The following is a 26,242-nucleotide window of genomic DNA, read 5'->3' on the forward strand; positions in this document are numbered from 1 at the left end:
TTAAAAAATAATAAATTTATAAATATAATAAATTTTTTATTAAGTAAAAGGGCTGGCCTAGCTATAAGAATTTATAAAAATTACTTTTTAATTTTAAGCATGTATAAAAAGCCCTAGTAAATTATAAAAAACTAGCTATAATAATACTAGTCTACCACTAGTTTAAAAAAAAAAGGTAATAACCTTGCTAAGTTAAATACCTTTTTTTTTTTATTAAATTTTAAGGTTTAATAAACTACTAATATTATTAAAAAATTATTAAACCACTACTTAATTATAACTAGTTACCTATGGCTTTAAAAAGGGGTGCAAGATTTTTTATTTTATAAGGTTTTAAAATTATACCTAAGGCCATAAATAAAGTAGTTACCTTTTTTATTTTTTTATAAAATTTTAAGGTTTAATAAACTATAGCTAGAACGCCGCCGGCTTGGTATTAAAATTTATTCTAAATTATAATTTAGAATAAAAAACTATGTTTATATTAAAGTTAAAATATTAAAAAAAAAAGGATTTCTTATTTTTTTTAAAAAAAAAAAATAATAACTAACTATATAATAAGGCCGTAATAAAAAATTATTATTTAATATTAAGAATAAAAGCAGGGGCCTTTCCAGGCGTTTTTTTTTTATACCTAGTATTTTTTAAAAAAAAAGGCGTGATAAGCTTGTCCTTTAAAAAAAAGATATTAGCAAATTAATAACTATTCTAGCTATTATTAAAATAGGCCAGGGGCTATTTAATAATAAGCTAAAAAAATTAAACAAGCTTTTAAATAATTAAAGCTAAAACCTTTATTACATGGACCTTAAGGCTTATTTTTTTTTTATAAGCCTTTATTATTAGTTTAACCTAGTAAGTAAATATATTTTAATAATAAAAATATTTATTATAGTTACTAGGGTTTATTTATTATAAAAAAATAATATTTTTTTTATATAAAATAGTAGGGGGAGGCAAGTACCCTTATTATAAATATAATAAAAGTAATTACACCCGGGGGCTAAATAAATATAGTTATTAAGGCTATTAATTAACCTATTATTTTTATATACCTAAATATACTTTACACACCACAAGTAAACCTATTTTTTATTAGCTAATATTTATATTAAAGCTATTTTACCAGCAAACTAGTTAAAAATAAGGTATATTTATAAAAAAAAAAGCCGGAGGCTAAAAAAAAAAGCCTAAGGGGGTAGTAGCATAAAACCCATAATAAAGGTATTAATAAGGGTAAAGGCTAGCATAAAGCTAGGTAAAGTAAAAAAAGATAAGCTAGGGGGCGCGGGAGCTATAATTAAATAATAAAATAATTATTATAAAATTAAAAGTTAGTATATTTAATAAAGTGCTGGCGGACTGCCACTAGTTAGTAATTATTAAAGTAAAAAAAACTTATTAAATTATTACCTATAACCTTACTATATATTTTAAAGGTGCTTATTAGGCGTAAGTTATACTAGTTATTATTATTATTACCCAAGAACTAATTAAAATTAAAGTTCTTAAAACTAAAGGGGGACTAGTGTAAAAAAAAGATTAAAAATACCAAGGGCTTTTAAAGTTAGTAAAAATATTATATTAAAGGGGTTTTATAATTATACCACCATGGGAGTTTAAAAAGTAAAAATAAGAATATTTTAAATTACTATAATTATAACAAGGCACTTTTTTTTTATTTATTAAAAAGCCAGGGCAGCGCCCGAAAGGGCTTTTTTTTAACTATAATAAAAAAAAGGTAACTTTTTATTTAGCAAAAAGTTTAATAAGCTTAGGAGTTTATAAAATTATAAACTATATTATAATTTATACTTTTATACTAGGTATTATTAAAGCACCGCCTTTCCCCTTTTAGGTATAAATAAATATTATATTTTATTTAAAGCGCTATAAATAATAAGAATAAAATACTAAATTTAATATATTAAATAATACTTTAATAAAGTTAAGAATAGTAATAATAAAAATATATTTAGTATTAATATTAATAATAATAATAGCATTTTATTATTATTTTTTTTAGTTTAGTAATGGGTCGCGGACAACCCTTTAATTAAAAAAAAAAAAATTATTAAGGCTAATATTTTTTTATTTAATATTACTAAAGCTAATTTACTATTAATTTAAAATTAGTACTTTAAATAACCTAAGCTTTGGCCTTAGGCCACTAAGGCTTAATATATTTTATTATTATATTAGGCTATATAATTTAACTAGGTTATTAATATTTAAGGTCTTGGCTACTAGTTAGGCAAGGCTAGGGTAAGTCTTAAGTATAAGTTAAAGTAAAAACCTGTGCGTAAAGTATTTAAACCTATATTTACTTTTTAATTAAAAATAGCTTAAGTATAACTTAAAGGTTTATAAAGGTGGCCTTAAGGCCAGCCTTCTTCCTAAATTTTTAAGCAACTTTTTTAGTGTTATTTAATAAGGTTTAGAATACTTTATTCTTATTAGTTAGATTCCTTTATTAATATCTTTATTGTTAGTAAAGATCTTCGAGACTTGTTGGTCTTACAAATATTTATAATATTATTAGCCTATTAATACTTAAGGACCTAAAAAAATAAAAATAAAATTAAACTACTATTTAATTACCCTGCGCGGCCTATATAAAAAATATTATTTAAATTTTATATAAAAGAATATTAAGGCCGGTTATTCTTAGGAATAGGCTTTTAAAGTAATTATTAACCATGTTAAAAATATACCTAAATATTTATTTAAAATAATATTTACTAGTAATATAGTAAAGCTTCTTACAGCCCTAAAAATATTTTATATTAATTATTTAAAAAATATATAAAATAAGATTTTTAATCCAGCGTTTTATAATATAAAGGTGTAAATTATATATAAGTACTTTACTACCTACCTTAAATATAAAAAAAAGAAAAATAAGCTAGTTTATAGCTAGCCTTTTTATATTATACTTTAAAGGCTGTTTATTTTAGGCAATACCCTATCTTTACTTTATTTTACTTTTATTTATACTTGCACTACGCTCCAACGGCTGTTTTATGGCTGCTTTAAATGCTATAATACCCCATCTTTCTACACTTTTTAACGCCGTTTTATATTCCTTTGTTAAGTTTGACTCTGGTTACTAGCTGCTTGGTAGTGTTTTTTTTAATTTTCTGGTTTTTGGTTTATATTAAGCTCTGCTTTATTAAAAAGTCTTTTTTATTAACTTTTATTTTATAATATTATATTTCTTATTTGTTAAGCTTAGCTCCAAGTTAGTATTTAGCTTTTTTTTCTTATTATATGCTATGCTTTTTAGCGGGGGGAATATGTGGTTATATACAGGCCATATTCCAGGTATATAGGTTCTGCCTTATATTACCACCCTATTATATAACATGGAGATATTTTAGCCGCTCTACGGCTTACTTAAAAATTAAGACTCTTTTTATTCGCATACGGTGCAATCTGCTACCACACCTAATAATTTACTAGATCTTAATATTATTAAGTTTACTTAGGCCTAAATAAAAAAGCGTATAACTTTATATAAAGTGCCTTAAAATAAAAAAACTAGTAAAGTAGCCTAGTATAAAGCCTAAAAAAAGCTTTTTTAAAAAATTATTTAATACTAGATTAAGAGGCTAGTTTAACATATTTAAAAGGTTATTTACTATAAAAAAGGTAATAAGTATTAAAAGGCTTGTAAGGATTAAAATATATATAATTAAAAGGGCTATAAGGTAAAAAGGCAGCTTTTTATGTGTTAAAACCTTCCTTTACTAAAAAATAATAATAATTGGGTGTTTAAATAGCTTTATTTTTTTAATTTTAAATTATTTTTTAATTTTAGGGGGGTACCTTTAGTTTTAGTATAGTTTATGTACTCTTGGAATTTGTTTCTATAGTAATTATATATAAAAAAATTCAAAAGTTACACAAAGCTTACTAGCGTGTGCGGAAACTTTTGGTGCACGTCTCCGTACGCCTTCTATCACATGCGAATAGTAGAGACTCACTGTCCTCTTCATATCCTCCCCACATCATTGCTCCCATTCACAGTCCATACCCAACCTTCTCCACTTAGCTTACCCTAGCAGAGCACCTGCAATTTGAGAATACAGACATGGCAACCGCCCTGCAAGGCTGGCACCCCGGCGAAACAAAACTGCACAACCTCCTGCACTTCCCGGACAGCATAGCGGCAAGCTACGTCGTTATTGAATCCCAGCTTCGAGAACAACATCGCATCTTCCACACCTCGAACCTCCCATTCATTCCGCTGACAGTCATCGATGAAGATGGGCGGCCGTGGGCAGGAATCGCTGCCGGATCTGGGGAGATCGGGTTTGTTACGAGTCCCGATCTGAAAACGCTCGTTTTTGGACTTCACGTCTGGGATGGGGACCCGCTCGCGGAGCTGTTAGATGGATGGAGTGGGAAGGCTGAGGAGAGAGCGTTGACGGCGGGTTTAGGCATTGAGTTCAGCACCAGACGGAGGAATAAGTTTGCTGGGTCTGTGAGGGGTGTTCGTGCTGTTGCGAAGGAGGAGTATGTGGTGCGTGTGGAGGTCAATGAGGCTGTTGGGTGAGTTGTTTTCATCATGTCCTGTAGCATTGCACTGACACTGAACAGAAACTGCCCCAAATACATCAACACCCGCCATCTAATCCCTCACCCAAACGCAAATCCCACGATCGCCCACCGCGTGCAGTCGATGCCACCGGACTCCCAACTCCCCACCGAGGTCATCAACATGATCACCTCCGCGGACACAGTTTTCATCGCAAGCATCTACAAAGCCGACCCCGCCACGGCACGAACATACCCCTCGCACGCAGGGATGAACGCTCGCGGCGGACTCCCGGGCTTCATCCGCGTGCTCCCCAGCGACGGCCACACAGTCGTCCTGCCAGACTACTCGGGTAACAGATTTCTCTCGTCGTTGGGGAACATCGAAGCTTCCGGTGTTGCAGGATTCACCATCGTAGACTTTGAGACTGGCGATGTACTCTACCTTACGGGGAACGCAAAGAACCTTGTTGGCGAGGAGGTGGGGAAAGTCATGAAGAGGCATGCTGGGACCGTTACAGTGCTGGAAGTCACAGGTTACACGCTGGTGAAGGACGCGCTTCCGGTACGACAAGCGCCGGGGTCAGAGGTCGGAAGGAGTCCGTATAGCCCTAAGGTGAAATACCTGGTCGAAGAGGACGAGCAAGGCGGTGCTGGCGATGCTGCGCACAAAGCACGACTCGAAAGCGCCCGGCAGCTTTCCCATGATCTCGCCGTCTTCAGATTCAAAGTAGAGTCTAAGCAACACGAGGCGAAAACCCTCAGCATCCGCCCCGGCCAAGCCATCGTCCTCGACTTCATGGACTGGCTCGGCCCACCGACATACCGGCATATGGCAGACACTGCGCCCGGCTCAATCAACGACGACAGAGTCCGGACGTGGACTGTCTCGAGCGCTCATGAGGATAACAATGTAGCGTGGTTTGAGCTGACGATGCGGGAGATGAAGGGGGGTGCAGTGACCGGTGCACTGTTCAATATTTTACGAAGACACCCCCGGACACTACGGCACCAGATTCACATTGCCGACTCTGTGGTGGCTGATATTGTCGGCGTCACGGGTGACTTTGTTCTCAGCAACGATGAGCTCGACGTCCTCTGGGTTGCTGGTGGGATTGGGATCACGCCGTTCCTTGCCATGCTTGATGCGCTGGTGTCAAGGGAAAACGCCAGCGGGGATATCATCTTCGCTTTGTCGACGCGGGAGCCAGATATCCTGCTCGAGCTGCTTAGGAAGATTTTGACAGATTTCCCTAAGAGAGTTCCCAAGCTTACGATCACCCTTGACTTGTTCACGCGGGCTCCGGTGGGAACTGATATTAGGGCTGCTGCCTACAATACGGATAACATCCGGGTACGCATTCACGAGGGTCGGATTATACCGGAGTACTGGGAGACTGTCCCTAATATTACCGGTAAAGATGTGTTCATTTGTGGTCCGAATGGGTTTGGGAATGTGGTGGTTGATGGTCTTAGGGCTGTGGGCGTGTCCAATGAGAGGATTCAGAGGGAGGGGTTTTATTAGGCTCACTATCTGTGTCTATCATGGTTAATATGAGTGGTAATACTTGGAGTCAACCATAACTCCTGCAGATTATCTCGCGTCCCGCTGAAAAAGTCCGTAGAGCCTTACAGACAACTTCATCTAGGACCTCCCCGGGAAGCCAAACCACATTCGTAAATCATCATCCATCACATGGATGCATCCATCCATCAAAAACATCCCATCCCATTTAATCAACCCAACCATGCAAAACCCCCCTAAGCCCCATATTCACCAAACACCCGACCCCAAACGCCGGCACAATCCTCGCACACCTGACCGCCGTCGCCGAGCCCAAATCCCTCCAGACCAGCGCCGCCCGGTCTCTCACAGGAACCCGGTATTGGCGGTTATACAGATCCAAGCCCAGCAGATGCAGCGGGGTCGCAATCAGCTGCGACAGCACGGGGACAACGAGCTGCGTGAACACGGTCTTTGAATATGGATGGCTCGCCACGGAGTCGGGGATTAGGTCCGCGCATGACTGGGCGAGTGTGAATGAGCCGTAGATTGTTACGGCGTCGCGGATCAGCAGGGTTGCTGTTGCTGCGGCCGAGCCTGTCTTTCTCGGCGGGACTGGCAGTGCCCCGGTCTTTGCGGCGGTTGCGGTTGCGGTCTTAGGGACAGGGACCTGTGAGGCGCCAGCGCCGAAGAACTGCGCGAACCGGATGTCCTTCCACACGCCTAGCGGGATGTTCACGGCGAATGTCGCGGCGAAGGTCAGGGCGCCTGAGAGGGACGGGTGCGAGTGCTTTGTGATTGTTTCGGTGCCGTTTGCGACGGTGTATGTTGCGGCGTAGAGGGCGAAGACGTGGCCGTGGGGTTTTGAGAGGAGGAAGCGCGTGGGCTGGGTTAGGGCTGCGCGGGTGTGGTTGTGGAGGGAGGAGAGGATGGGTTTGCTGGTGGAGGCTTTTTCAACGAGGGATCTGCCTTTCATTAGTGATGGCACTTAGGTATCTTGGGAGAGTACGCGCCTGTCGATTATTGTTACTGTGGGCGAGACGAGGAGTGCGGCGACTGTGGCTGCTGTGAGGTCGCCGCTGAGGGCGCGCCAGTTAGGGCTTCCCGTCGGCGGGAGGTGGTGGGTTGGGCTTTGGTGCGTTTCCATCACGTCCATCTTGTCTCTTGTCTATCCAGTTTCTGTTCAGAAGATAATCTACGAGTTAGTCATTGAAATCATTCTTCTGTCTCCGCCACCGATCACGGCTCCCCTCCCGTGGTGCAGATGCGATAGCCAGCGCTGCGATGCGGGGAACTGGAACCCTCGGGTGCGCTCCCGACTCTCCAACAACTCTGCAAAGGATAAAGCTGCTTCTCTCCTCGACTTTGCCAATTCATCTTCATCCTCTTCAACCATCACCATGTCTACCAGGCTCCTCACACCCAGACTCTCCTCCTCTGCGCGTCTGCAGCGCCTCCCCCGGACCCAGATCCGGACCAAGGCCACTGCCCCCTTCAGACTTCCCGATGCGCGGAACGAGCCCAACGTATGTCCACATCCAACTCATCAATTCAGATTCAAACTGACGTGCCCAGCCCACCTACGTAAAAGGCTCCCCCGAACGCACCAAGATCGAAGCCGCCCTCAAGACCCTCCGCGCCCAACTCCCCGTGCAAAGCTCCATCTACTACAACGGCAAGGTCCAAGCCGCCTCGACATCATGGGACCAGCCTCTTCCCGCCGAGCACGCCACAACCTTCACAAACTACCCCGTCGCGTCGAAGGAGCAGGTCTCTGCGGCCATTGAGTCCGCCCTCAAGGCCAAGAAGGACTGGGAGAACACGCCGTTCGTCGACCGCGCCGCTATCTTCCTCAAGGCTGCAGAGTTGGTGACCGGCAAGTACCGCTACGAGCTGATTGCCGCGACGATGCTGGGCCAGGGGAAGAACATCTGGCAGGCGGAGATTGATGCCGCCGCTGAACTGGCGGATTTCTTCCGCCTCAATTGCAACTTTGCGGCGGAGTTGTTGGAGCGTCAGCCGACCAGGGGGACCGATGGGATGTGGAGGTACCTCTCTCTTTCATACAATACAAAGACCTAGACTGACGTTTCCAGCCGCATGGAATACCGCCCCCTCGAAGGCTTCGTCTACGCCGTCTCTCCCTTCAACTTCACCGCGCTGGGCGGCTCGCTCCTCTCGGGCCCCGCGCTCATGGGCAACGTTGTCCTCTGGAAGCCCTCGCCTTCCAACATCTACGCCAGCAGCCTGATCTACAAGATCCTGCTGGAAGCCGGCCTCCCCCCAGACGTCGTGCAATTCGTCCCCGGCGACGCCGAGCAGATCACCGACATCGCGCTGGCGCACCGCGACTTCGCAGGCCTCAACTTCATCGGCTCCTCCGACGTCTTCCGCTCCATCTACGCGAAGATCGGCGAGGGCATCGGAAACAAGACGTACCGCGAGTTCCCCCGCGTCGTCGGCGAGACCTCCGGAAAGAACTTCCACCTTGTCCACAACACCGCTGATATCCCGAGCGCGGTCAACCACACCATCCGCGGCGCATTCGAGTACCAGGGGCAGAAGTGCTCTGCCACATCGCGCGCGTATATCCCCGCCTCTCGCGCCGAGGAGTTCATCTCGCTGCTCAAGGCCGGCGTGCAGGAAATCACCATCGGAAACCCCGATAAAGATCTCGACGCCTTCATGGGCCCCGTCATCCACCGCCGCTCCTTCGACAAGATCAAGTCCATCATCGACGAGAGCAACGCCGATCCCTCGCTCAAGCTCATCGCCGGCGGATCCTACGACGGCACTACCGGCTTCTACGTCAATCCCACCGTCTACCAGACAGACTCGCCCACCCACCGCCTCTTCAACGAGGAGATCTTCGGCCCCGTGCTCGCGGTGTACGTGTACCCGGACAACGAGTGGAGTGAACTCCTCGGCCAGGTCGATGCGGCGGGCGGCGGGTTCGCGCTCACGGGTGCGGTCTTTGCAAGTGATCGGAAGGTCATCCGCGAGGCGGAGGACGCGCTGCGCTACAGCGCCGGCAACTTCTATATCAACTGTAAGACGACGGCGGCGTTGATCGGGCAGCAGAGTTTTGGCGGGGCCAGGGCGAGCGGTACGAATGATAAGGCCGGGTCTTCGGATATTCTGAGGCGGTTTACGAGCCCGCGTATGATTAAGGAGGAGTTTTTCCCGTTGGAGGGGTTCAAGTATCCTAGTAACGAGTAGATAGAGTTCCAAGGTTGGTTTTGTTTAGGGATGACGGGATGTATGCGTACGATAGTTATGAGTTAAAATGGATTGTTAGTTATTGCTTGGTTTTACTTCACTTTGTCTGCTTGATTGGGGTACTGCAATCTCCAACCTAAGGTTGGGTATGGTAAAAAGAAGGGCACCGGGCCTCGGAGCCCTAATCTACCATTAGCAAGAATTCATTCATCACGAACGCTGTCATTCGTCTTACCTCGCTTACAAGTTACAGCAAGCACACGGAGCATATCCGACTCACCCCACTACAGCTCTACCAACTCCACAGATAAAGCTCGCTATCTACGACCGTAAACGCGGGGTGCCCCTCACCGGCCCCCCTCCCGGTCCTTATCACGCCCTCCAGATCACCGGCATCCCTCCCGACCATGAGGTCGGGATCATGCCACGACACTCATGCACAGGTAGCTAGCTATATAACTGCTCTCCGCGGCTACCAGCATCGTCCATATCCATAACCCTTGCTATCGCAATTGCAGATTGCAGACTACTCGAAATCGGAACCACAATGGCCGTCCCAAAGTCCACGCCCATCCTCATCATCGGCGGCGGCGCCTTCGGCCTATCCACAGCCCTCCACCTCGTGCAAAACAACTACACCGACATCACCGTCTTCGAGCAAGACGAACAGATTCCCCCGCGGTACTCCGCCGCAAACGACCTGAATAAGATCGTGCGCGCCGAGTACGAGGATAAATTCTACACCGATCTGACGATTGTACGCCTGCACCTCTCCCTTCCCAATCCCCCTTCATTCACGCTAACACCTTTTGCTCGTGGCGCAGGAAGCAATAAAAACCTGGAAAACCCCGCTGTTCGCCCCCTACTTCCACCAAACCGGCTTCCTGCACTGCGTGTCCGGCGCCGCGCCCCAAAAGGCCCAGGAGACACTGAAGCGCTTCCAGGATGCCGCGACATCGCATCCTACAATCGCGCCGCATGTCGTCCCCCTCAACGGACCCGGCGATATCCGCCCTTGGTTCTGGCAGTGTGATGGCCCGCTGCCTGGGTGGAGGGGGTACATGAATCGGTTTGATGGCTACGCGCACTCGGGGAATGCGCTCGCCGGGATATACCGCGTTACGCAGGGCGCCGGGGTGAAGTTCTTCCTTGGTGCGCAGCAGGGGGGTGTTGCTGAGATTGTTTACGAGGGTGGGAAGGCGGTTGGGGTTAGGACGGGGGATGGGCGATTCCACGCTGCCGGGCTGGTGATTGTGGCTGCGGGCGCGGGGGTCGGCAAGATCCTCCCGAGTCTCGGGACGCAGATTGTGGCGAAGGCGTGGAGCGTTGCGCACGTTTTGCTGAGCGATGAGGAGACGGCTGCGCTGCGGGGGATCCCCGTGACGTACGCGCGCGACTTCGGGTTCTTCTTCGAGCCGGATCCCAAGACGAATCTGCTGAAGCTGTGTCCCATGGGCGGGGGGTACATCAACACGGATCGCGCGAGCGGGGTGTCGCATTCGCCGTTCCCCGAGCATCTGGATGTGGTGAATGGGTTTTTACCAGCCGAGGATGAGGGCCGGATCCGGAAGCTGCTGGCGCAGACGCTGCCGGGGCTTGCGGGGAGGCCGCTGGTGAAGAAGAGCCTGTGCTGGTTTGCGGATACGAAGGATAGCGATTTCATTGTGGATTATGTGCCGGGGAGTCAGGGGTCCGTGGTTGTGCTTTCTGGGGACTCGGGGCATGGGTTTAAGATGTTTCCGATTGTGGGCGGGTGGGTGAGGGATTTGCTTGAGGATCAGCAGGGCGAGCAGAAGGTTAGCAGGTGGAGGTGGAAGGAGGCTGGAGGGGGAAAGGAGGATTGGGGCGGTGATGTGAGTTGGAGGCTTGGGGAGTCGAGGGAGTTGAGGGATGTGTTGCCGGGGAGGACGAAGCTTTAGACTACTGGATGGGTTGGATTTGCTTTTAACTGATGTGATGATTTGTTTCTCTACCGGTGTGATGAGTTTGTTCAATGTTATGTTGCCATGTTATGTTCCGAATCAGGATGGTCGACTTAGGGCTAGCCACGCTTACCCTAGATCAGCAGAGCCCTGTGCGTAGGGTAATGTCTAAGGCCCGCCCTGCCTTCAGATTCCCATTAACCACCGTCTCAGATTCAAAAACATTGTAAGGACTGCAATGACGCATCGTCCAATCCTGTGACCAGTTCTCCGAGGAAAAGGCTACTCCAACTCTCGGACCCCCACCCGTTGATAGACGCCCTCGGCAGCCCCTCCGGGTCTCGGGTCCGTCCCCCGACGCCAACATTACTACCATAGTAGGTATCGTAGGTATCTGATGTCTTTGGAGGTATCTATACATTGCCCCTCCATGACCTGCAAGACAAAGTATCAGTTCCTGCCTCATACCTCCTCGCTCTACCAAGTCCCCAACCTTCACCAAAATGTCGACAACCACCACCACCACCACAACAACATCCCTCTTCTCCTCCGCCCCCTACATTCCCCCCGACGCAATCTTCGCCCTAACAGCCCAATACAACGTCGACCCCTCGCCCGTCAAAGTAAACCTCGGCCAAGGCACCTACCGCGACGACAACGGCCAGCCATGGGTCCTGCCCTCCGTGCGCGAAGCGCGAAAAGCCATCCTCGAGAACGGGCTGTATCACGAGTACCTCCCGATTCTAGGCCTAAAAGGACTACGGGACGGCGTCGCAAAGCTGATCTTCGGCGGGGGATACGACGCGCTCGCTCAGAAACTCGCGACGTCCCAGGCGGTTTCAGGCACGGGGTCTCTGCATCTCGCCGGCGCGCTGATCAAGTCCGTCACGCCCAAGCACCTGCTTGAGAAGAGGAAAGTATACATCCCCGCTCCAACCTGGTCAAACCACCACCTCCTCTTCTCATCGCTGGGCTTCGACGTCGTGCCGTTTACGTACTACAACGCGCACACCAAATCCCTCGATATAGATTCCTACCTATCCGCGCTCCGCTCCGCAGAGCCCGCATCCGTGTTCATCTTGCATGCATGCGCGCATAACCCCACAGGCCTGGACCCAACCGTCGAACAGTGGAAGGAGATCGGGGCGATCGTCAAAGACCGCGGGCTGTTCCCTGTCTTTGACGCGGCGTATCTGGGCTTCAACTCGGGGGACTATGATGCGGATGCGTGGGCGATTCGGTATTTTGCAGCCGAGCTCGGGATCGAGTGTGCGGTTTGCGCGAGCTTCGCGAAGAATATGGGGCTTTATGGTGCGTTCACTTCTCTCTTCTATGTACCAAGCACAAGGAGGCGAGGTATCGTACTAACCAGCCTGCCACGGTGTCCAGGCGAACGCGTCGGCGCCGTCATAATCGTCACGGCTGACGGCACGACCGCGAGAAACACACAGTCCGTGCTGGAGTCGCTGCAGCGCTCGGAGATCTCGAACCCGCCGGCCTTTGGGGCGAGGATCGCGGAGACGGTGCTAGGGGATGAGAGGCTGAAGGGGCTGTGGTTTGAGGATTTGAGGACGATGAGTGGGAGGATTGCGGAGATGAGGAGGGCGCTGGTTGAGGGGTTGGGGAGATACGGTAGGATCTGTCTGGGAATGAACTGGATGTGGATAGATTGAACTAACGGAACTGTAGCGCCCGAACATGACTGGGGCCATCTCGTTAGACAGTCGGGCATGTTTGGGTTTTTGGGGCTCAGTAAGGAGGTTGTGCTGGCTCTTAGGGGTGAGTTCTCGTACTTGGTGAAGGGTTCTTGACTGATGCATTAGTGCTTAGACGAGTACCACATCTACATGGCGGACAACTCGCGGATCTCGATTGCGGGACTCAACACGGGGAATGTCGAGTATGTGGCCAGGTCGATTGGGGAGGTTCTTGCGAGGGAGCAGTGAGAGCAGGATATTATTGTACATGATCTGAAGCACTCAGACAACGCACGCTTCCAATGATTGGACTCAGTCCTCATCCCCCCTCCGTTCAATCCAACCCTAACCCTAACCAACCTTGGGTTGATATCAAGCAAATGGCCATAAGGTAGGTACGATAGGCAGTCAAACGCTCAGCTTAAACCCACCCCAGCTCAACCTCGTAAACACTCCATCCGGGTCATACAGCTCTTGCACCCTCCGCCCACTCCCTCATCGTCCCAACAGTATTAATCCCACCCTGCGAAAGCGACGTGAAATTCGCAAGCCGCGACGGCGCCCCAGCGCCAGTCACGCCCTCCTGCACCCCCATCAACGTCGCCGACGCCACGCCCGCACTGACATTCATACCAACCGTCGCCACCATCCCCGCCGCAATCTCATCGCCCTCGAATCTCGCCGCCTCAACAACGGCCCGCACATCCCAGTATGCGTCTGCTGCTTGGGCAGTGTAGGTAGTTCTGGGAGCCCGGGAGGATGAGGCGGGTGGCGTAGGTGGATGCGAGCTGGTCACAGGCGCATATTGACGATAGGTCGCGGCGCTGTAGGTCCCAGTTTGCTTTTGCTGCTGCGCCTGGCGTGGTTTGGGTGAGGAGGGCGAGCGTAAGCGCTGCTGTGAGATGCTGGAGGTGCATTTCGTCTCAAGGCCAAGCCGATACTGAGTGATGAAGGAGTTAGGGGCGAGCAAGCAGCATCCATTTCCATTTCCATGCTGCAGTACCTGCGGTGCCTATTTATATGGCTTGCATTGCAGGGGTTGTAGCGGCCAGGCACCAAGCTATGTATGTACCTCAGTAGGCGTTTACAAGGTCCACGTTGATGGTCCATAAGCCCTAAGCAGCTGTATTACTCTTGGCAGGTAGAATGGCAATGATATGTGAAACGCCAGCGCAAGATATCACAAACGCCATTTGCGGAATGTGACTAGCCTTTATGCCCTAGCGTCTTAGATTGTTTCCGGGCAGGATATGAATACGAACTAGTACGAGACAACCTCCAGGCCCCAGCTGGTCGGATGCGGCTAGGACATTCCATCGAAAGTGATGCCACTGTACGGACTTGGCCGGGAAATTCCTGGAAGCGCAAATATAGAATCTGCCGTCGTGGTTCGCGAAGTACATTCTGGGAGGTGGGTAATGCGTATTCTCGGCTGTTATACGTCAGGAAGTGGAGAGTTAGGGCAGGCTTTGGCTTAATCCTTGAAGCAGCAGACAGATATTCAACTATGGATAAATGGATATAGTAGAATATGGTATGTTGGATACCTACTCTATTCCAATGTCTTTCTTCGCCTCTTGAGGGAGGCAGTACCCCATCTGATAGTTTTCAATCCATCTCATCCCCTTCAACCCCGAGCATCAAGAGCAATTCCTCAGCTAGACCGATTAAGTACGTTCAATGGCCCCAGCAGTTTTGCATTTGCACCCCCGCAGCCCTCCAGCTCTCATGCCCTTAGGTAACCCTAAGAAATCACCGCCAAGCATCCCACCGCCCTCTGCACATTGCTGACCATCGCAAGCACATACTCCGGCACCGACGACCGATCCCACTCGTCGTACGCGGTACAGACAGCCTCCCCAACGAGGATGATTGGGTCCTGGTCCTGACGTGCTTGGAGCGCCGATCGTTTGCCCGAGGGCTCCGTGTTGAGATTGCCGGCGCTATCGCCGCCGAAGGGAAAGGTGGAATCAGAATGGATGGCGTAGTTGGGTACGGTTGGCAAGGCATAGGCTGGCACATGCAGGAGAGAAAGGAGGGAGACGACGAGGACGAGGGTGAGGTGGAAGAATACCATGTTTAGGGGTATGGACTTTTTAGAGGTCGAAGAAGGAGAAGCCAGGGTTTCAGTTGGGCATGGGAAAGAAGAGACGGGAGGGATATATCCCATTTGCTTAGGGCAGCGAGATCAAGGGTCCTTGGGGCATAAATGAGGACCTTAGGAGGCGACTGGAGCAAAGTTAATATTAGACTTCAGTCTCGGGTGTTTACTAGTGCTGCTTCTATCAACGGAGGTATATCGAGTATGATACACATGCACGAACTTGCACCTGCAAGGTACGATAGCAGAGCAACACTGCGGTGTATTTCATGCGTCTAGGCCATTTCTAGCTGTTGAGGATGACCTCAGGTTGGCTCGGACGGTCTATCAGATGGAGGGAGTTACAGTGTAACCAGACCAGTTCATGCACGCTCTACAGGGTGTCTGCAAGTCTGGACAAGTGCGGCCCGGAGTATTTCTGTCCTGTCGTGGGCGCGAGGGCGGGGCGGGGGAGTTAAGGGTATAGGATAGTCCAATGGATACGTCCAAGTATGCATCACGACACCTTGCACACAGTACCGTACAACATTCATTATTTGCGGAGGCAGAGGGAAGAAGAAGAGCGTCTCATTGATCGATCCTGCGTCTTGCATTGAAGGATGGCAATGGCAATGGCTGGGGCTAGGGCTTGTTTCAATTGTTGGGTGCAGGTGGTAACGAGGAATCAGGGGATAATTCCGGACTAGGGTACCTGATGGCGCATCGCCTAGGTGCCCTAGTTAAAGTAAGTGTAGATTTGGTATTCCTGAGCCTCATGGAAATCTCAGCGGAAGAGGTCTACGCTTCAGGAGACGAGAAAATGACATGAGAGTAAGGCTGGATAATAGGTCCAGTAGATCATTCCGCTAGACAGCTATACAAGCTATGGTCGATAGCCTAGATACAGCCCGGCTCTAGTAACCGTATAACGAGCGTTTCCATACACGAGACCACTCAAGCCGAGTATGTTGAATGCCCAGCTTAGCTCTAGGACGTTACATTGGATAGGTGGGTAGGTGGTTGAGCGCCTATCCATCCCATCCCTTCCATCTCTCCCCTAGGAACCTGCATCAAGATACCAGCAAGGACGTCGGGTAGGCAGTAGCTTCACCTAGAACCTCCCACTGCTACCACCAGCGCCACCTTCAGAGCACCCCATCGCCTCAACCCACTGCTCCCTCATACTCGCAAACTCCTCAGGCAGCGCACTCATGTCCGCGCCCTCAACAGCTTCGCAAACAGCCGCGCGGAAATCCTCAATGGGCGCTTGGCGCGCCTGGATCATATTCACACCGGTATCTGTATTCGCGCAGTTGTTTGTGTTGAACGTGTTCAGCATGCCCGTGTACGCGGCGATGAAGGAGTTAATGGCGCCCAGGCGGCGCGTCACCTCGGGCACGATGTTGTTGGGGGTTCCGGGGGGAACGGCGAGGTTCAGGAAGGGGGTGACGTTGTTGTTGAGGGTGGTGAGCTCGGCGCAGGGGAGGTCGAAGGCGAAGAGGGTGGAGGTGGTGCTGGTGCTTGGGTTTGAGGAGCTGGGTGGGGTTGCAAATGGGGAGGCGTTGGCGCCGAGGGAGAGGAGGAGGAGGCTGAGGACTGGGAGGAGGCGGGTCATTCTGGTTTGCTGCTTGCTTGCTGCTTGCTTGGTTGAGACGTTGTGGTTGAGTTGGGTTAAGGAGGTCGGAATGAGCTGGTTTATATAGGCGTTTGGTGCTACGGCCTAGGCCATGAGTCTTTGCAAAGTGCAAGTACTTTGCGGTGTATTTAAAGTACAACGGCCATGCAGATGTCCAGCTACAAATTAGTACGAAATACCCCGGGTATACTCTTCCATGGGTGTTGCGGAGCCCCTGCAGGGAGTGCATGAACTGGTTACTGTCGAGGATCACTGCCCGTGGTCACGTGACCCGGGTGCTTGGCGCTCCTGAATATCTTTATGTTTTATAGCCACCTAGCTTAAATAGTTAGTTAGTTAGTTAATTTATTTACTTTATAACTTATATTATTTTTTTTCTTAGGTTATAAGCCCTTGCTTTACCTAGGTTTTATTACTTTTTTTTTTATTTATAAATACACGAATTATAACTGCTAGGCTAAACCTAGTAACTATATTATTTTATATAAAAAATTTTTACCTAGCCTTTAAGTTTAATACTTTAAGTATTAATACTATAATAAAAGGCTTTTTTATTATTACTAATAAGGTAAAAATTACTAACTTAATTATTAAGCTTAATAAAAAAAATTATTTTTAGTAAATAAAATTACTAAAAATTAAATTACAAGGCTTTAACTCCTCCCTTTAACAGGTTTTTTAAAATAATTACCTAATACTTATAAAACTAGATCTTTATAACTTATAGGATAATAAATTTATTAAAAAAACTTATTATAAAAAAATAAAACTTAATAATAATATTAATATCCCTGTAATAAAGGTTAAATACTTATATAAAAAAATTATTACATGTAATAAAAAATTAAAAAACACTTATAATAAAAAAATAAAAAAATATAATAAAAAAAGGTTTATAATATTTATAATTTTTTAAAATACTTATACTTTATTTATTTAAGCAAACCTTTATACCATGTGTAGGTTAAAAAAGGCTTTTAATTTATTTAAGGCCTTTTATAAACTTTACAGCTATATAATAGCTTATAATACTTAAAATAAGCTTTTTATAATAAAGCTTATAAATATATAAAATAAAATTATTTAGTTAAATAAATAAAAAAATACTATTACTAAATTAAAACATTAAAAATTTAAGTTACCCCTTTAAATAAAGGTTTATTTTTTTCTTACCATAATTTAAAATATAAAGTTTTATAAAGCTTAAATTATTTAGCTAAAAATATTTTATAATTTACTAGTTTATAAAATAAAAAAAGTATATATATATTTTTTTATAGTACGCATAGCACTACTAAATAAAAAAAAAGTTACTTAAAGTAACTTTTAACACGCTTTTTATAAATATAATAAATAAAAAAAAATAAAAATAAAAATAAAAAAAAGGTAATTATTAACAAGATTTTTAAAAATAATTTACTTATAAAAAATATTAACTTTATTTAATATTATTATTACAGCGCTTTAGGTAATTACTTTTTTTTAAATATTAATTAATAAAGTAAACTAATTTTCACGGCCCACAAGGCGTATTTTATTTTTATAATTTTAGCTCTTGTAAATAAGGCTATAAAGGTTATTATAATTATAATTTTTTTAGTATATTTAAAGGCCGCGGTTAAAAAGGGTATAATAAATATAATAAATATAACTTATATAAATATAATAACTTCTAAAAATTTTTTAAAGCTTATTATACTAGTTAATAATTATATAATAATTAAGCTAATAAGGTTTAAAGTAACATGTATAATTAGCGCCTTTATTAATAATAATAATAATAATAAGGTGCTTTTTAATAATACTAGCTATTATTAGTAAATAATAATTTATTATTTTTTTTTAATTATATTAATATAAAATACCATGTAGCGGCCTATAATAGTATAATAAAAAAATTTTTATTTTTAAATACTTAACTTAGGTTTATTATATTATATAACTTCTTTTTATTATAATTTTATGTTTTTTATAACTTATATTATTAAGGTAAAAATTACTACAGGCACGCCTTTTTTTACTAAAAAATATAATAATATTATAATTAATTTTATACTTTTAAACTTAATAATATATATTAAAACTTTTATTTTAAAAAATATTTAGCTAGTACCTGCGCTAGCTTATAATCTTATTTTAATATACTAGCTTGCTAAAGCGGGCGCGTAAATACTTTTAAATAAAAATAATAAATTTTTTTTATAAAATAGTAAGGCTAAAGGGTATATTATAGTTTTAAATAATTACTATTATTTTTATATAACTAGTTAATTTTTTATAAAGCTTATTAATATATTAAAGGTTAATAGCTTGCTTATTACTATAGCAAAGCTATTTTTTAATACTAATTTTAAAATAAATTTAAAGCTAATTTTTATTAAATTAATATATTATTACTTAGCCCACGCGAGCAAGCAAAAGATATATTAAATTACTTAAAATATTAAAAGCCTAAAGCTTAAAAAGGGCGGCCTTAAGTATTTTTATAAGCCATGCCTAATAAATAAAAAATATTATTTTTTACTAAAAAACCGCCGCGAGATTTATATAAAACCCAAAAATTTTATTTATTTTAATATTTATAAATTAATCTTTATATATAAATATAATACAAAATACTACTTTATAATATTTATAAATAATATAACCTATTTTTACTAGGTGTTTTTACTTTATAATAAAAATAAATTACTAAAAAAGTATATTTTCCTAAAAAACTATCTTAAAACTTAGTATAATATTAATATAAAGCATGTTTATAATAATAATACTAAAAAGCATGTCACGCTTGCTAAATATTTTTAAAATAAAGGTAAAATATAAAACCTAGTGCTTATATATAATCCTTAGCTTAATAATATTTTTAAAATTAAAAATTATTATTTTATAAAGCTGCTTATAGTAGTTATAATAGTATATTAAATTCTTAAATATTTTTAAGGGCACCTTATTTTTATAATTATATTTTTTTAAAACTATATTTTTAATAATTATATAGGAATATTACTTTACAAAGCTCTTATTAATAAATAACCTAATACCTTAAAGTAACACGCTTTAGGTTATAAATACTAGTATCTTATTTTTAAAAAAAATATTAAATAAAACTAGATTTTTATATGGCTAAAGGCCGCTTTATTAGTTATTTAAACTTTTTTTATAAAATTTATAATATTAAAATAAAAAAAATTAAGTACATGCGTGATATTATTTTTAAAAAAATTAATAATATTAAGTTACCTTAAGTAACTACCTTATATAATCTTAACACCTTAATATATTAGTATAAATAAATTAGCAGTATTAAAAAAGCTAAATATACGCTTATAAAGTTTTTATAATTATATAACTATATTAATAAATTATAACTATAATTACCTTTATTTACGCCTTAAATTTTTTTATAAATAATTACTAAAGTGCTTATTAAAGTGCCTGTAGTTTAAAAAAGCGCTTATAATTTTAATAAAAAAATCCCTATATAAATAAAAAAGTATAAAGCAACAGGCGTTTTATCTTTAATTATTACTAAAAATAATTTTAATAATACTTGCTTTTTTTTAAATTCTTAATATTTACCTTTTCTTATGGTGGAGAACATCCCTAATAAAAAAATATATATAATTTAACTTTTATTAAATATAAGTATTATACTATAGCTAAGATTTATAGTTTTAAGCCCTTTAAATACTTTACACGCATTATAAAGCTATTTTAATATTTTAAAAAAGTGCTAAATATAAATAGTGTTTAGTTTTTTAATATTAATCCTAAAATAAAAAATAAATTCCTTGCTTTTTTTACTAGGGCGCCCTTAGTAATTACTAATAAAATTATATAGTAAATTTAGTACTAAATTAACGCTTTAATTATTATAGCCATATCTAAATTATTTAATACTATGCTATTTAAAAATCCTAATTTCTTTAAGTTTAAACCTTAAATATATAAAAAGGCGTTTAATTATAAAAATACAAAACTTTAATATAAAGCATGTTATAAAAAAATATACTTGCTACTTTGAAATAGCACTTAGCATGTTATTAATAAAAAAAAAATATAAAGCTATTATTAACTTGCTAAATTTTTAAACTTAAGTATAATAGTACTTATAAAGCATGCCTAGTTATAAAAGGCTTTAAGTAATATTATAATAAGGATTTTTATAAAGTATATACCGTAGTAATAAAGCCTATATTTTTTAAGATATTTATTATACTTATAGTGCTTTTTAATTAATAATTATACTTTTAAAATATTATTACTATATTTTTTATATAAAATTTAAAAAGGTAATTTATATTAACCTTCTTAATAGCCACAAGCAAGCTAGTAAATATAGCCTTTTATTAAAAATAATATATAGCCTTAAGTAATTGCCTAAAAAATAATATATTTTTTTTTAAAACTTTTATTTTTTTGGGATTTAAACGCCTGCATGTAGATTATTTAATATTTATTAAAAATAGCCTATATGTTCTTGTATATATTAATAATATTTTTATATTTTTTAAAAATAATGCTTAATATAAAGCTTTTAAGTAAAAGTTTTTAAAACTTTTAAAGTAATAAATAATAGCCAAGTTAAAGATTACTTAGGCGTTAATATTTTATTTAATATAAATAAAAATAAAATATTCTTATTATAATACTCCTATATTTTTAAAATTTTTAAGTATTTTAACTTAAAAAACTATAAGCCTTTTCCCACGCCATTTTATAAAAAAAAGGTTTTTAAAAATTATAATAGCCAGGCCTTTATAAATAATATAATGCTTTATTAAGTTATAATAAAATATTTAATTTAACTTATAGTTTATACACGCCCTAATATTATTTATATAATTTTTAAAGTTATAAAGTACGCGTGTAATTTAGGTTTAAAATACCTAATTATTATTAAGTATATATATTACTATTTATAAATTACTTTTTTTTTTACTTTATACTATTTATTTAATAAAAATAGCCTATAAAACTATATTAATACTAACTAGGCCAGCCCTTATTTAATAAAAAAACCTTAATATCTAGATATATTTTTAAACTTGCTAGTAATCTAATTTTTTAGGTATTAAAATATTAGCTTAGTATAATATTTTTTTTTATTAAATTAAAGTATATTACGCAGGCGCTTATAACTTAAGAACTTATTTGAATTTAATTACTTTTTATTAAGCTAAATATTAAATACCTAAATCTTACACGTGTATATTTTCCTAGGCCTATAATTATTTATACTAATAATTAAAAAGTAATTATTATATTTAAAAACCCTAAATACCACGCCCGCTTTAAGTATATTAATATTTATTATTATTTTTTTTACTAAAAAGTATTAAATAAAAATATTAAATTTTTATATATACTAATAATAAAGCAGGCTGTTAATAAACTTATAAAGCTATTTAAAAAAATAGCTTATTAATATTTTATTTAAATAATTAGTGTGAGTCATGTTTGTATACTGCGGTGAGCTTAGGAGAACATGAATTACTGCAATAAGAAAGGCATTGTGTATTTATAGTAGGAACTAATTACTGATCCTTTTAAGTTAAAGTTTAAAGTTAAACTTAATATTTTATATATTATATAACTAGCCGCCACCTTAGCACGTGGCTAGTTTAGTACTAAAGTTTTTCCGCCTGGTAGCCTTAAGCTATTAAATTATATTATTATAATATTATATAGTTATAATACTATAATAATAATAATAATATTTTTTTTAAGTAATCACGCCCTTGCAATTTATAAATTTATATTTATATTTTATAAAATATAATTTAAATTATAAATCTTATTAAGTGCTATAAAATAAGTTATTTCCAGGTTTATAAAATATTATAGTTCGCGTGTAATTTATATTTAAAGTTAAATATAAAAAATTAATTTAATTACTTTACTTTACTTTTAAATTTAAATATAGCATTACTACCTATAATAGCTAGGTATAATATCTTAGTTTTAATATTAAAGCGCCCTTGTAATTTCTTTCTTTTTTTTTTTTTTAAGTTTTTTTTATAACTTAATTAAAGATGCCTGCTATAAGTATACACCTTTTTATTATATTTTTATTACCTTTTAATTATTTAATTATATTTCTAGGGTTAGAATACTTTATATTTACCCTTTTTTATGCTTTTTAAGTATTATATTATTTATTTTAATAGTATTAGTTTTATATTAATATTATTAGGCCTGTATATTTTATTTTACTTTATACTTAATTTTTATAATAAAGCTTTAAGCTTTGGATAGCTAAATCTTCTTATTTTTACACTTTTTTTAATACCTTTAGTAGCTATTTATAATATATGGTTATTTTATTCTAGTTATTAATATATTACTATATTAGCCCTTTATTTACCTTTTTTTTATGTCCTACTGCGCACTTGCCTTTTTAATTTAGTTAATAAGCTTTTTATATTTAGCTTTTATTATTTTTATATTTTTAAAACTATTTTTAATAGTTAAATTAAACATGGTTTATTTTTATTATAGTTTTTATTATACCGCGTGTTTTTAACCCTATTTTTTTTTAAGGTTTTTCACGCTTGCCCTTTGCTTTATATTTTTTTTATTTTAATATTTAATATAGTTTTATATCGCGCTTTAAATATTATTATTAGTAGTTATTTATTTTATTATAGTATTTTATTTTATATTTTTTTATTATAGTAGTTAAGCCTTAATTTTAGCCTTTATTTTTTATTTTACTTTTAGTATATAAAATTATATTCCCCTGCCCTTTACTTATATATTAATAATTATTAATATACTAGCTATTAAAATAACTTAATTTTAATACTTACATGCCCTTGTTATTATTACTATTATTACTACCCTTGTTACTGCCCTCACCACCCCCGCTAATAGGGCTTTTATTAGTATTTTTTTTATTACCCCCGGGCTTTATAGCTTTACTACTTAATTTTTATATTTTATAATATATTATATATGTTGCTACCGTGGGGCGCCATAATAAAAATATATTTACTATAAATATTATAATAAAAGCCCTTATATATAACTATTTAAGGGGTAAAAAGTACTAATTTTATTATAATATAAAAAAGGTGCTTTTAAAGTATATAGCTATTAATATTACCCTAGTAAATAACTAGTTATAAAATATTTTTAATATTATTAATATTATATATATAGGAGCTAATAGTCCGCAAGCTTGCAAAGACCTTATTACTTTAAGGGCGGCTTATTAAGTATTTAAAGTAGTTATTAAGCAAACTATTATAGCTAATAATACGCAAGTAACTAATTTTATAAATATTATTATATTTATATTTAATTTTACTTTACAGGTTAGTGCCCCCCTTAATAAAAATAATAATTTACTATGTAAGTTAGTCCCCTTCCCGCCATGTTATTATATTTTAATTTATTAATTTATTATAATAATTTTCTCCCTGGTTTTTAAACCTTTATCTAGCGCTATTTTAATAGTTATAATTTTTTTTATATAAGTATAGCTTTAGCTATTAAGCATATATTTATATATTTTAATTTATACTATATTATATTACTAATTTTTTTATAAACTTTTATTACTTTTAGTGCGGGGTCTACTGTGCCTTAATACTTTTAAGGATTTTTATTAAGGTTACTTTTATATTAAGTGTTAGTATTAGCGCCCTTATAGGCTTGGTTCTTATTTTATATATATTAGGTACTACATGCCGCGTGGCTTAACCACTTATTTAAGTTTTTTATTATTTTTTATTTTATTTTATATTTTTTTTTTTTTTAAAAGGCCCTGCGGGCGCCGCTAATTAGCAAAAATAACATGTTTTTTTTTTTATAAGTGTGTGTAAATTATAAATATAAATATTTATGTTTAGTGTCTTTTTGCTTTACGCAACTTATTTTTATAGGTTTTTTTAAAATTTTTAAGTGCTATAGTTTTAGCTATATAAGTTTTTAGTTTTTACGTGTTATTTTTTATATTATTTTATCCTTATTATTTTATAAGGTATTACACTTTGCCCTTAAATCTATAAATATTAAGAATTTTTTTAATAAAGTATTTTTTTTTACTATTTACTAGTATAGGGCTAATATTTAGCGCTTAAAATAGGTTACCATGGTAAGGTTTTAAAAGTATAATATAAAAAATATTATATAATTATTATATATTTAGTAAGAGTAATAGCTTATAAAACTATTTTCCCTATTTTATAATTACTAAAAATAGGCTAATAAGTGTTTTACTTAATTTATAATTTAGTCTTACTAACTTAATGTTTTTTATATAAAGCATAATATAGTTATTAATTTTAAAGCTTATTTTTTTATACTTTTTATTATATTAAACTACTATGGCTTTCTTTAACTTTTATAATTACTTTTTTAAATTTATATAAATCTTCTTAAACTTTATAGCTTTTTAAAGTCTAATTTTTAATATTTAGTTAGGTTTTTTAATATTAATGCGTATAATTACCTTTAAATTTATAAGGGCTTTAGTGGGTGTATAACCTATAAATTACTTATGTATGTTATTATTTATAAATTACACTATTTTAATTTATTATGGCTAATTATTTTAGTGCTAGTTAATATAAGCATAAAGGTAGTATTTAAAAACTTGGTTTTACCTCTTAGTTTAGCTATTTATTTATAGGTAATATATAGTAAATAATTTTTATTTTATACCTAGGTAGTGGCTTAGTATAGCTTAAAATATACTAGTAAAAAAACTTTTATAGTTATTAATTATATTTTTTAGTACGCTAATAAAGTAAAAAATATTATTTATAAGGATATTTATAAGTTATTTTATGTTAATATTCTTTAAGCATAAAATATATTATATAAATTTAATATATATTTTAATTACCACTAAAATAGTATTATATACACGCTTATTATATTTTATAAGTAATAAACTAGTAATAAAATTTATATTAATTTATTTTATAGGTGCCCTTAGTAGGCTTAATAGTTTTAATAATTTATATAATTTATGCTTATAAACCGCGATTTTTTAGTAATTATTACACTTTTTAATATATTTTTTAATATACTTAGTTATATCTAGCTAATAGTACCTTTAAAAATATTTATAATAATTATATTAACACCCTGGTGCTTATTTTAGGGCTTATTATAATTTACTTTTATAATTTTTTTATAAAGTGCTATTAATTTTAGCATATAAACTTGGTTTTTAAAGCATAATAAGCTATTATTTATTACTTTTTAATACTTAAGGTCTTTTTTATAGTTTAAATTTATAAGATTATTTTTTATTTTTTTAAACTTTTTATTATATTCTTAGGCCACCTAAAGTAATTTTATAATACTTAATTATAATTTATTTACATGCAGGTTTTTATTTACTATAATAGCTTGTATATTAAGTTATAATTTAAACTTTAGGTGTAATAGTAATTAATTATTTAATTACTTTTATAATTTATAAAGAACTATCCCGCCTGTAGCTTTTTTTTTTTTTTTAGGAATATAATTTACTTTTTTATTTAAAGTATTTACTAGGTTTTTTGCCCCTGGGTAGTGCTTAATAATAAAGTTAAAAGCTATAAATTTTTTAGCTTATCACGCTTATTTTTATGTTAGGTTTTTAGTTATTATAAATTATTATAAATTATTATAATTTATAAGTACCTT

At 37.8% G+C, this 26,242-nt stretch overlaps 7 protein-coding genes across 7 annotated transcripts; 4 read left to right on the forward strand and 3 right to left on the reverse strand.

The window, feature by feature from the left end:
• Positions 1–4,093: 4,093 nt before the first annotated feature.
• DSM5745_02421 (uncharacterized protein) lies at positions 4,094–6,064 on the forward strand (the record flags this gene model as incomplete). The annotated part of the gene is made up of 2 exons (XM_026744437.1): positions 4,094–4,554; positions 4,603–6,064. 2 exons carry the CDS (start codon positions 4,094–4,096, stop codon positions 6,062–6,064), a joined length of 1,923 nt encoding a protein of 640 aa, XP_026607600.1.
• A 208-nt stretch (positions 6,065–6,272) lies between these two features.
• On the reverse strand, positions 6,273–7,019 carry DSM5745_02422 (uncharacterized protein; the record flags this gene model as incomplete). Its single annotated transcript, XM_026744438.1, has 1 exon — positions 6,273–7,019. The coding sequence occupies one exon, from the start codon at positions 7,017–7,019 to the stop codon at positions 6,273–6,275; it is 747 nt and encodes a 248-aa protein (XP_026607601.1).
• Positions 7,020–7,443: 424 nt separating this feature from the next.
• On the forward strand, positions 7,444–9,262 carry DSM5745_02423 (uncharacterized protein; the record flags this gene model as incomplete). Its single annotated transcript, XM_026744439.1, has 3 exons — positions 7,444–7,569; positions 7,619–8,091; positions 8,140–9,262. The coding sequence occupies 3 exons, from the start codon at positions 7,444–7,446 to the stop codon at positions 9,260–9,262; spliced, it is 1,722 nt and encodes a 573-aa protein (XP_026607602.1).
• Positions 9,263–9,809: 547 nt separating this feature from the next.
• Positions 9,810–11,181, forward strand: DSM5745_02424 (NAD(P)/FAD-dependent oxidoreductase; the record flags this gene model as incomplete). The annotated part of the gene is made up of 2 exons (XM_026744440.1): positions 9,810–10,019; positions 10,087–11,181. The coding sequence occupies 2 exons, from the start codon at positions 9,810–9,812 to the stop codon at positions 11,179–11,181; spliced, it is 1,305 nt and encodes a 434-aa protein (XP_026607603.1).
• Positions 11,182–11,687: 506 nt separating this feature from the next.
• On the forward strand, positions 11,688–13,130 carry DSM5745_02425 (uncharacterized protein; the record flags this gene model as incomplete). The annotated part of the gene is made up of 4 exons (XM_026744441.1): positions 11,688–12,495; positions 12,574–12,816; positions 12,874–12,963; positions 13,015–13,130. The coding sequence occupies 4 exons, from the start codon at positions 11,688–11,690 to the stop codon at positions 13,128–13,130; spliced, it is 1,257 nt and encodes a 418-aa protein (XP_026607604.1).
• Positions 13,131–13,344: 214 nt separating this feature from the next.
• DSM5745_02426 (uncharacterized protein) lies at positions 13,345–14,958 on the reverse strand (the record flags this gene model as incomplete). The annotated part of the gene is made up of 2 exons (XM_026744442.1): positions 13,345–13,821; positions 14,674–14,958. The coding sequence occupies 2 exons, from the start codon at positions 14,956–14,958 to the stop codon at positions 13,345–13,347; spliced, it is 762 nt and encodes a 253-aa protein (XP_026607605.1).
• Positions 14,959–16,072: 1,114 nt separating this feature from the next.
• Positions 16,073–16,576, reverse strand: DSM5745_02427 (uncharacterized protein; the record flags this gene model as incomplete). Its single annotated transcript, XM_026744443.1, has 1 exon — positions 16,073–16,576. The coding sequence occupies one exon, from the start codon at positions 16,574–16,576 to the stop codon at positions 16,073–16,075; it is 504 nt and encodes a 167-aa protein (XP_026607606.1).
• Between the last annotated feature and the right edge of the window lie 9,666 nt (positions 16,577–26,242).

This window comes from Aspergillus mulundensis (genome assembly GCF_003369625.1).
Source record: "Aspergillus mulundensis strain DSM 5745 chromosome Unknown scaffold_1, whole genome shotgun sequence".
Lineage (NCBI taxonomy): Eukaryota > Fungi > Ascomycota > Eurotiomycetes > Eurotiales > Aspergillaceae > Aspergillus > Aspergillus mulundensis.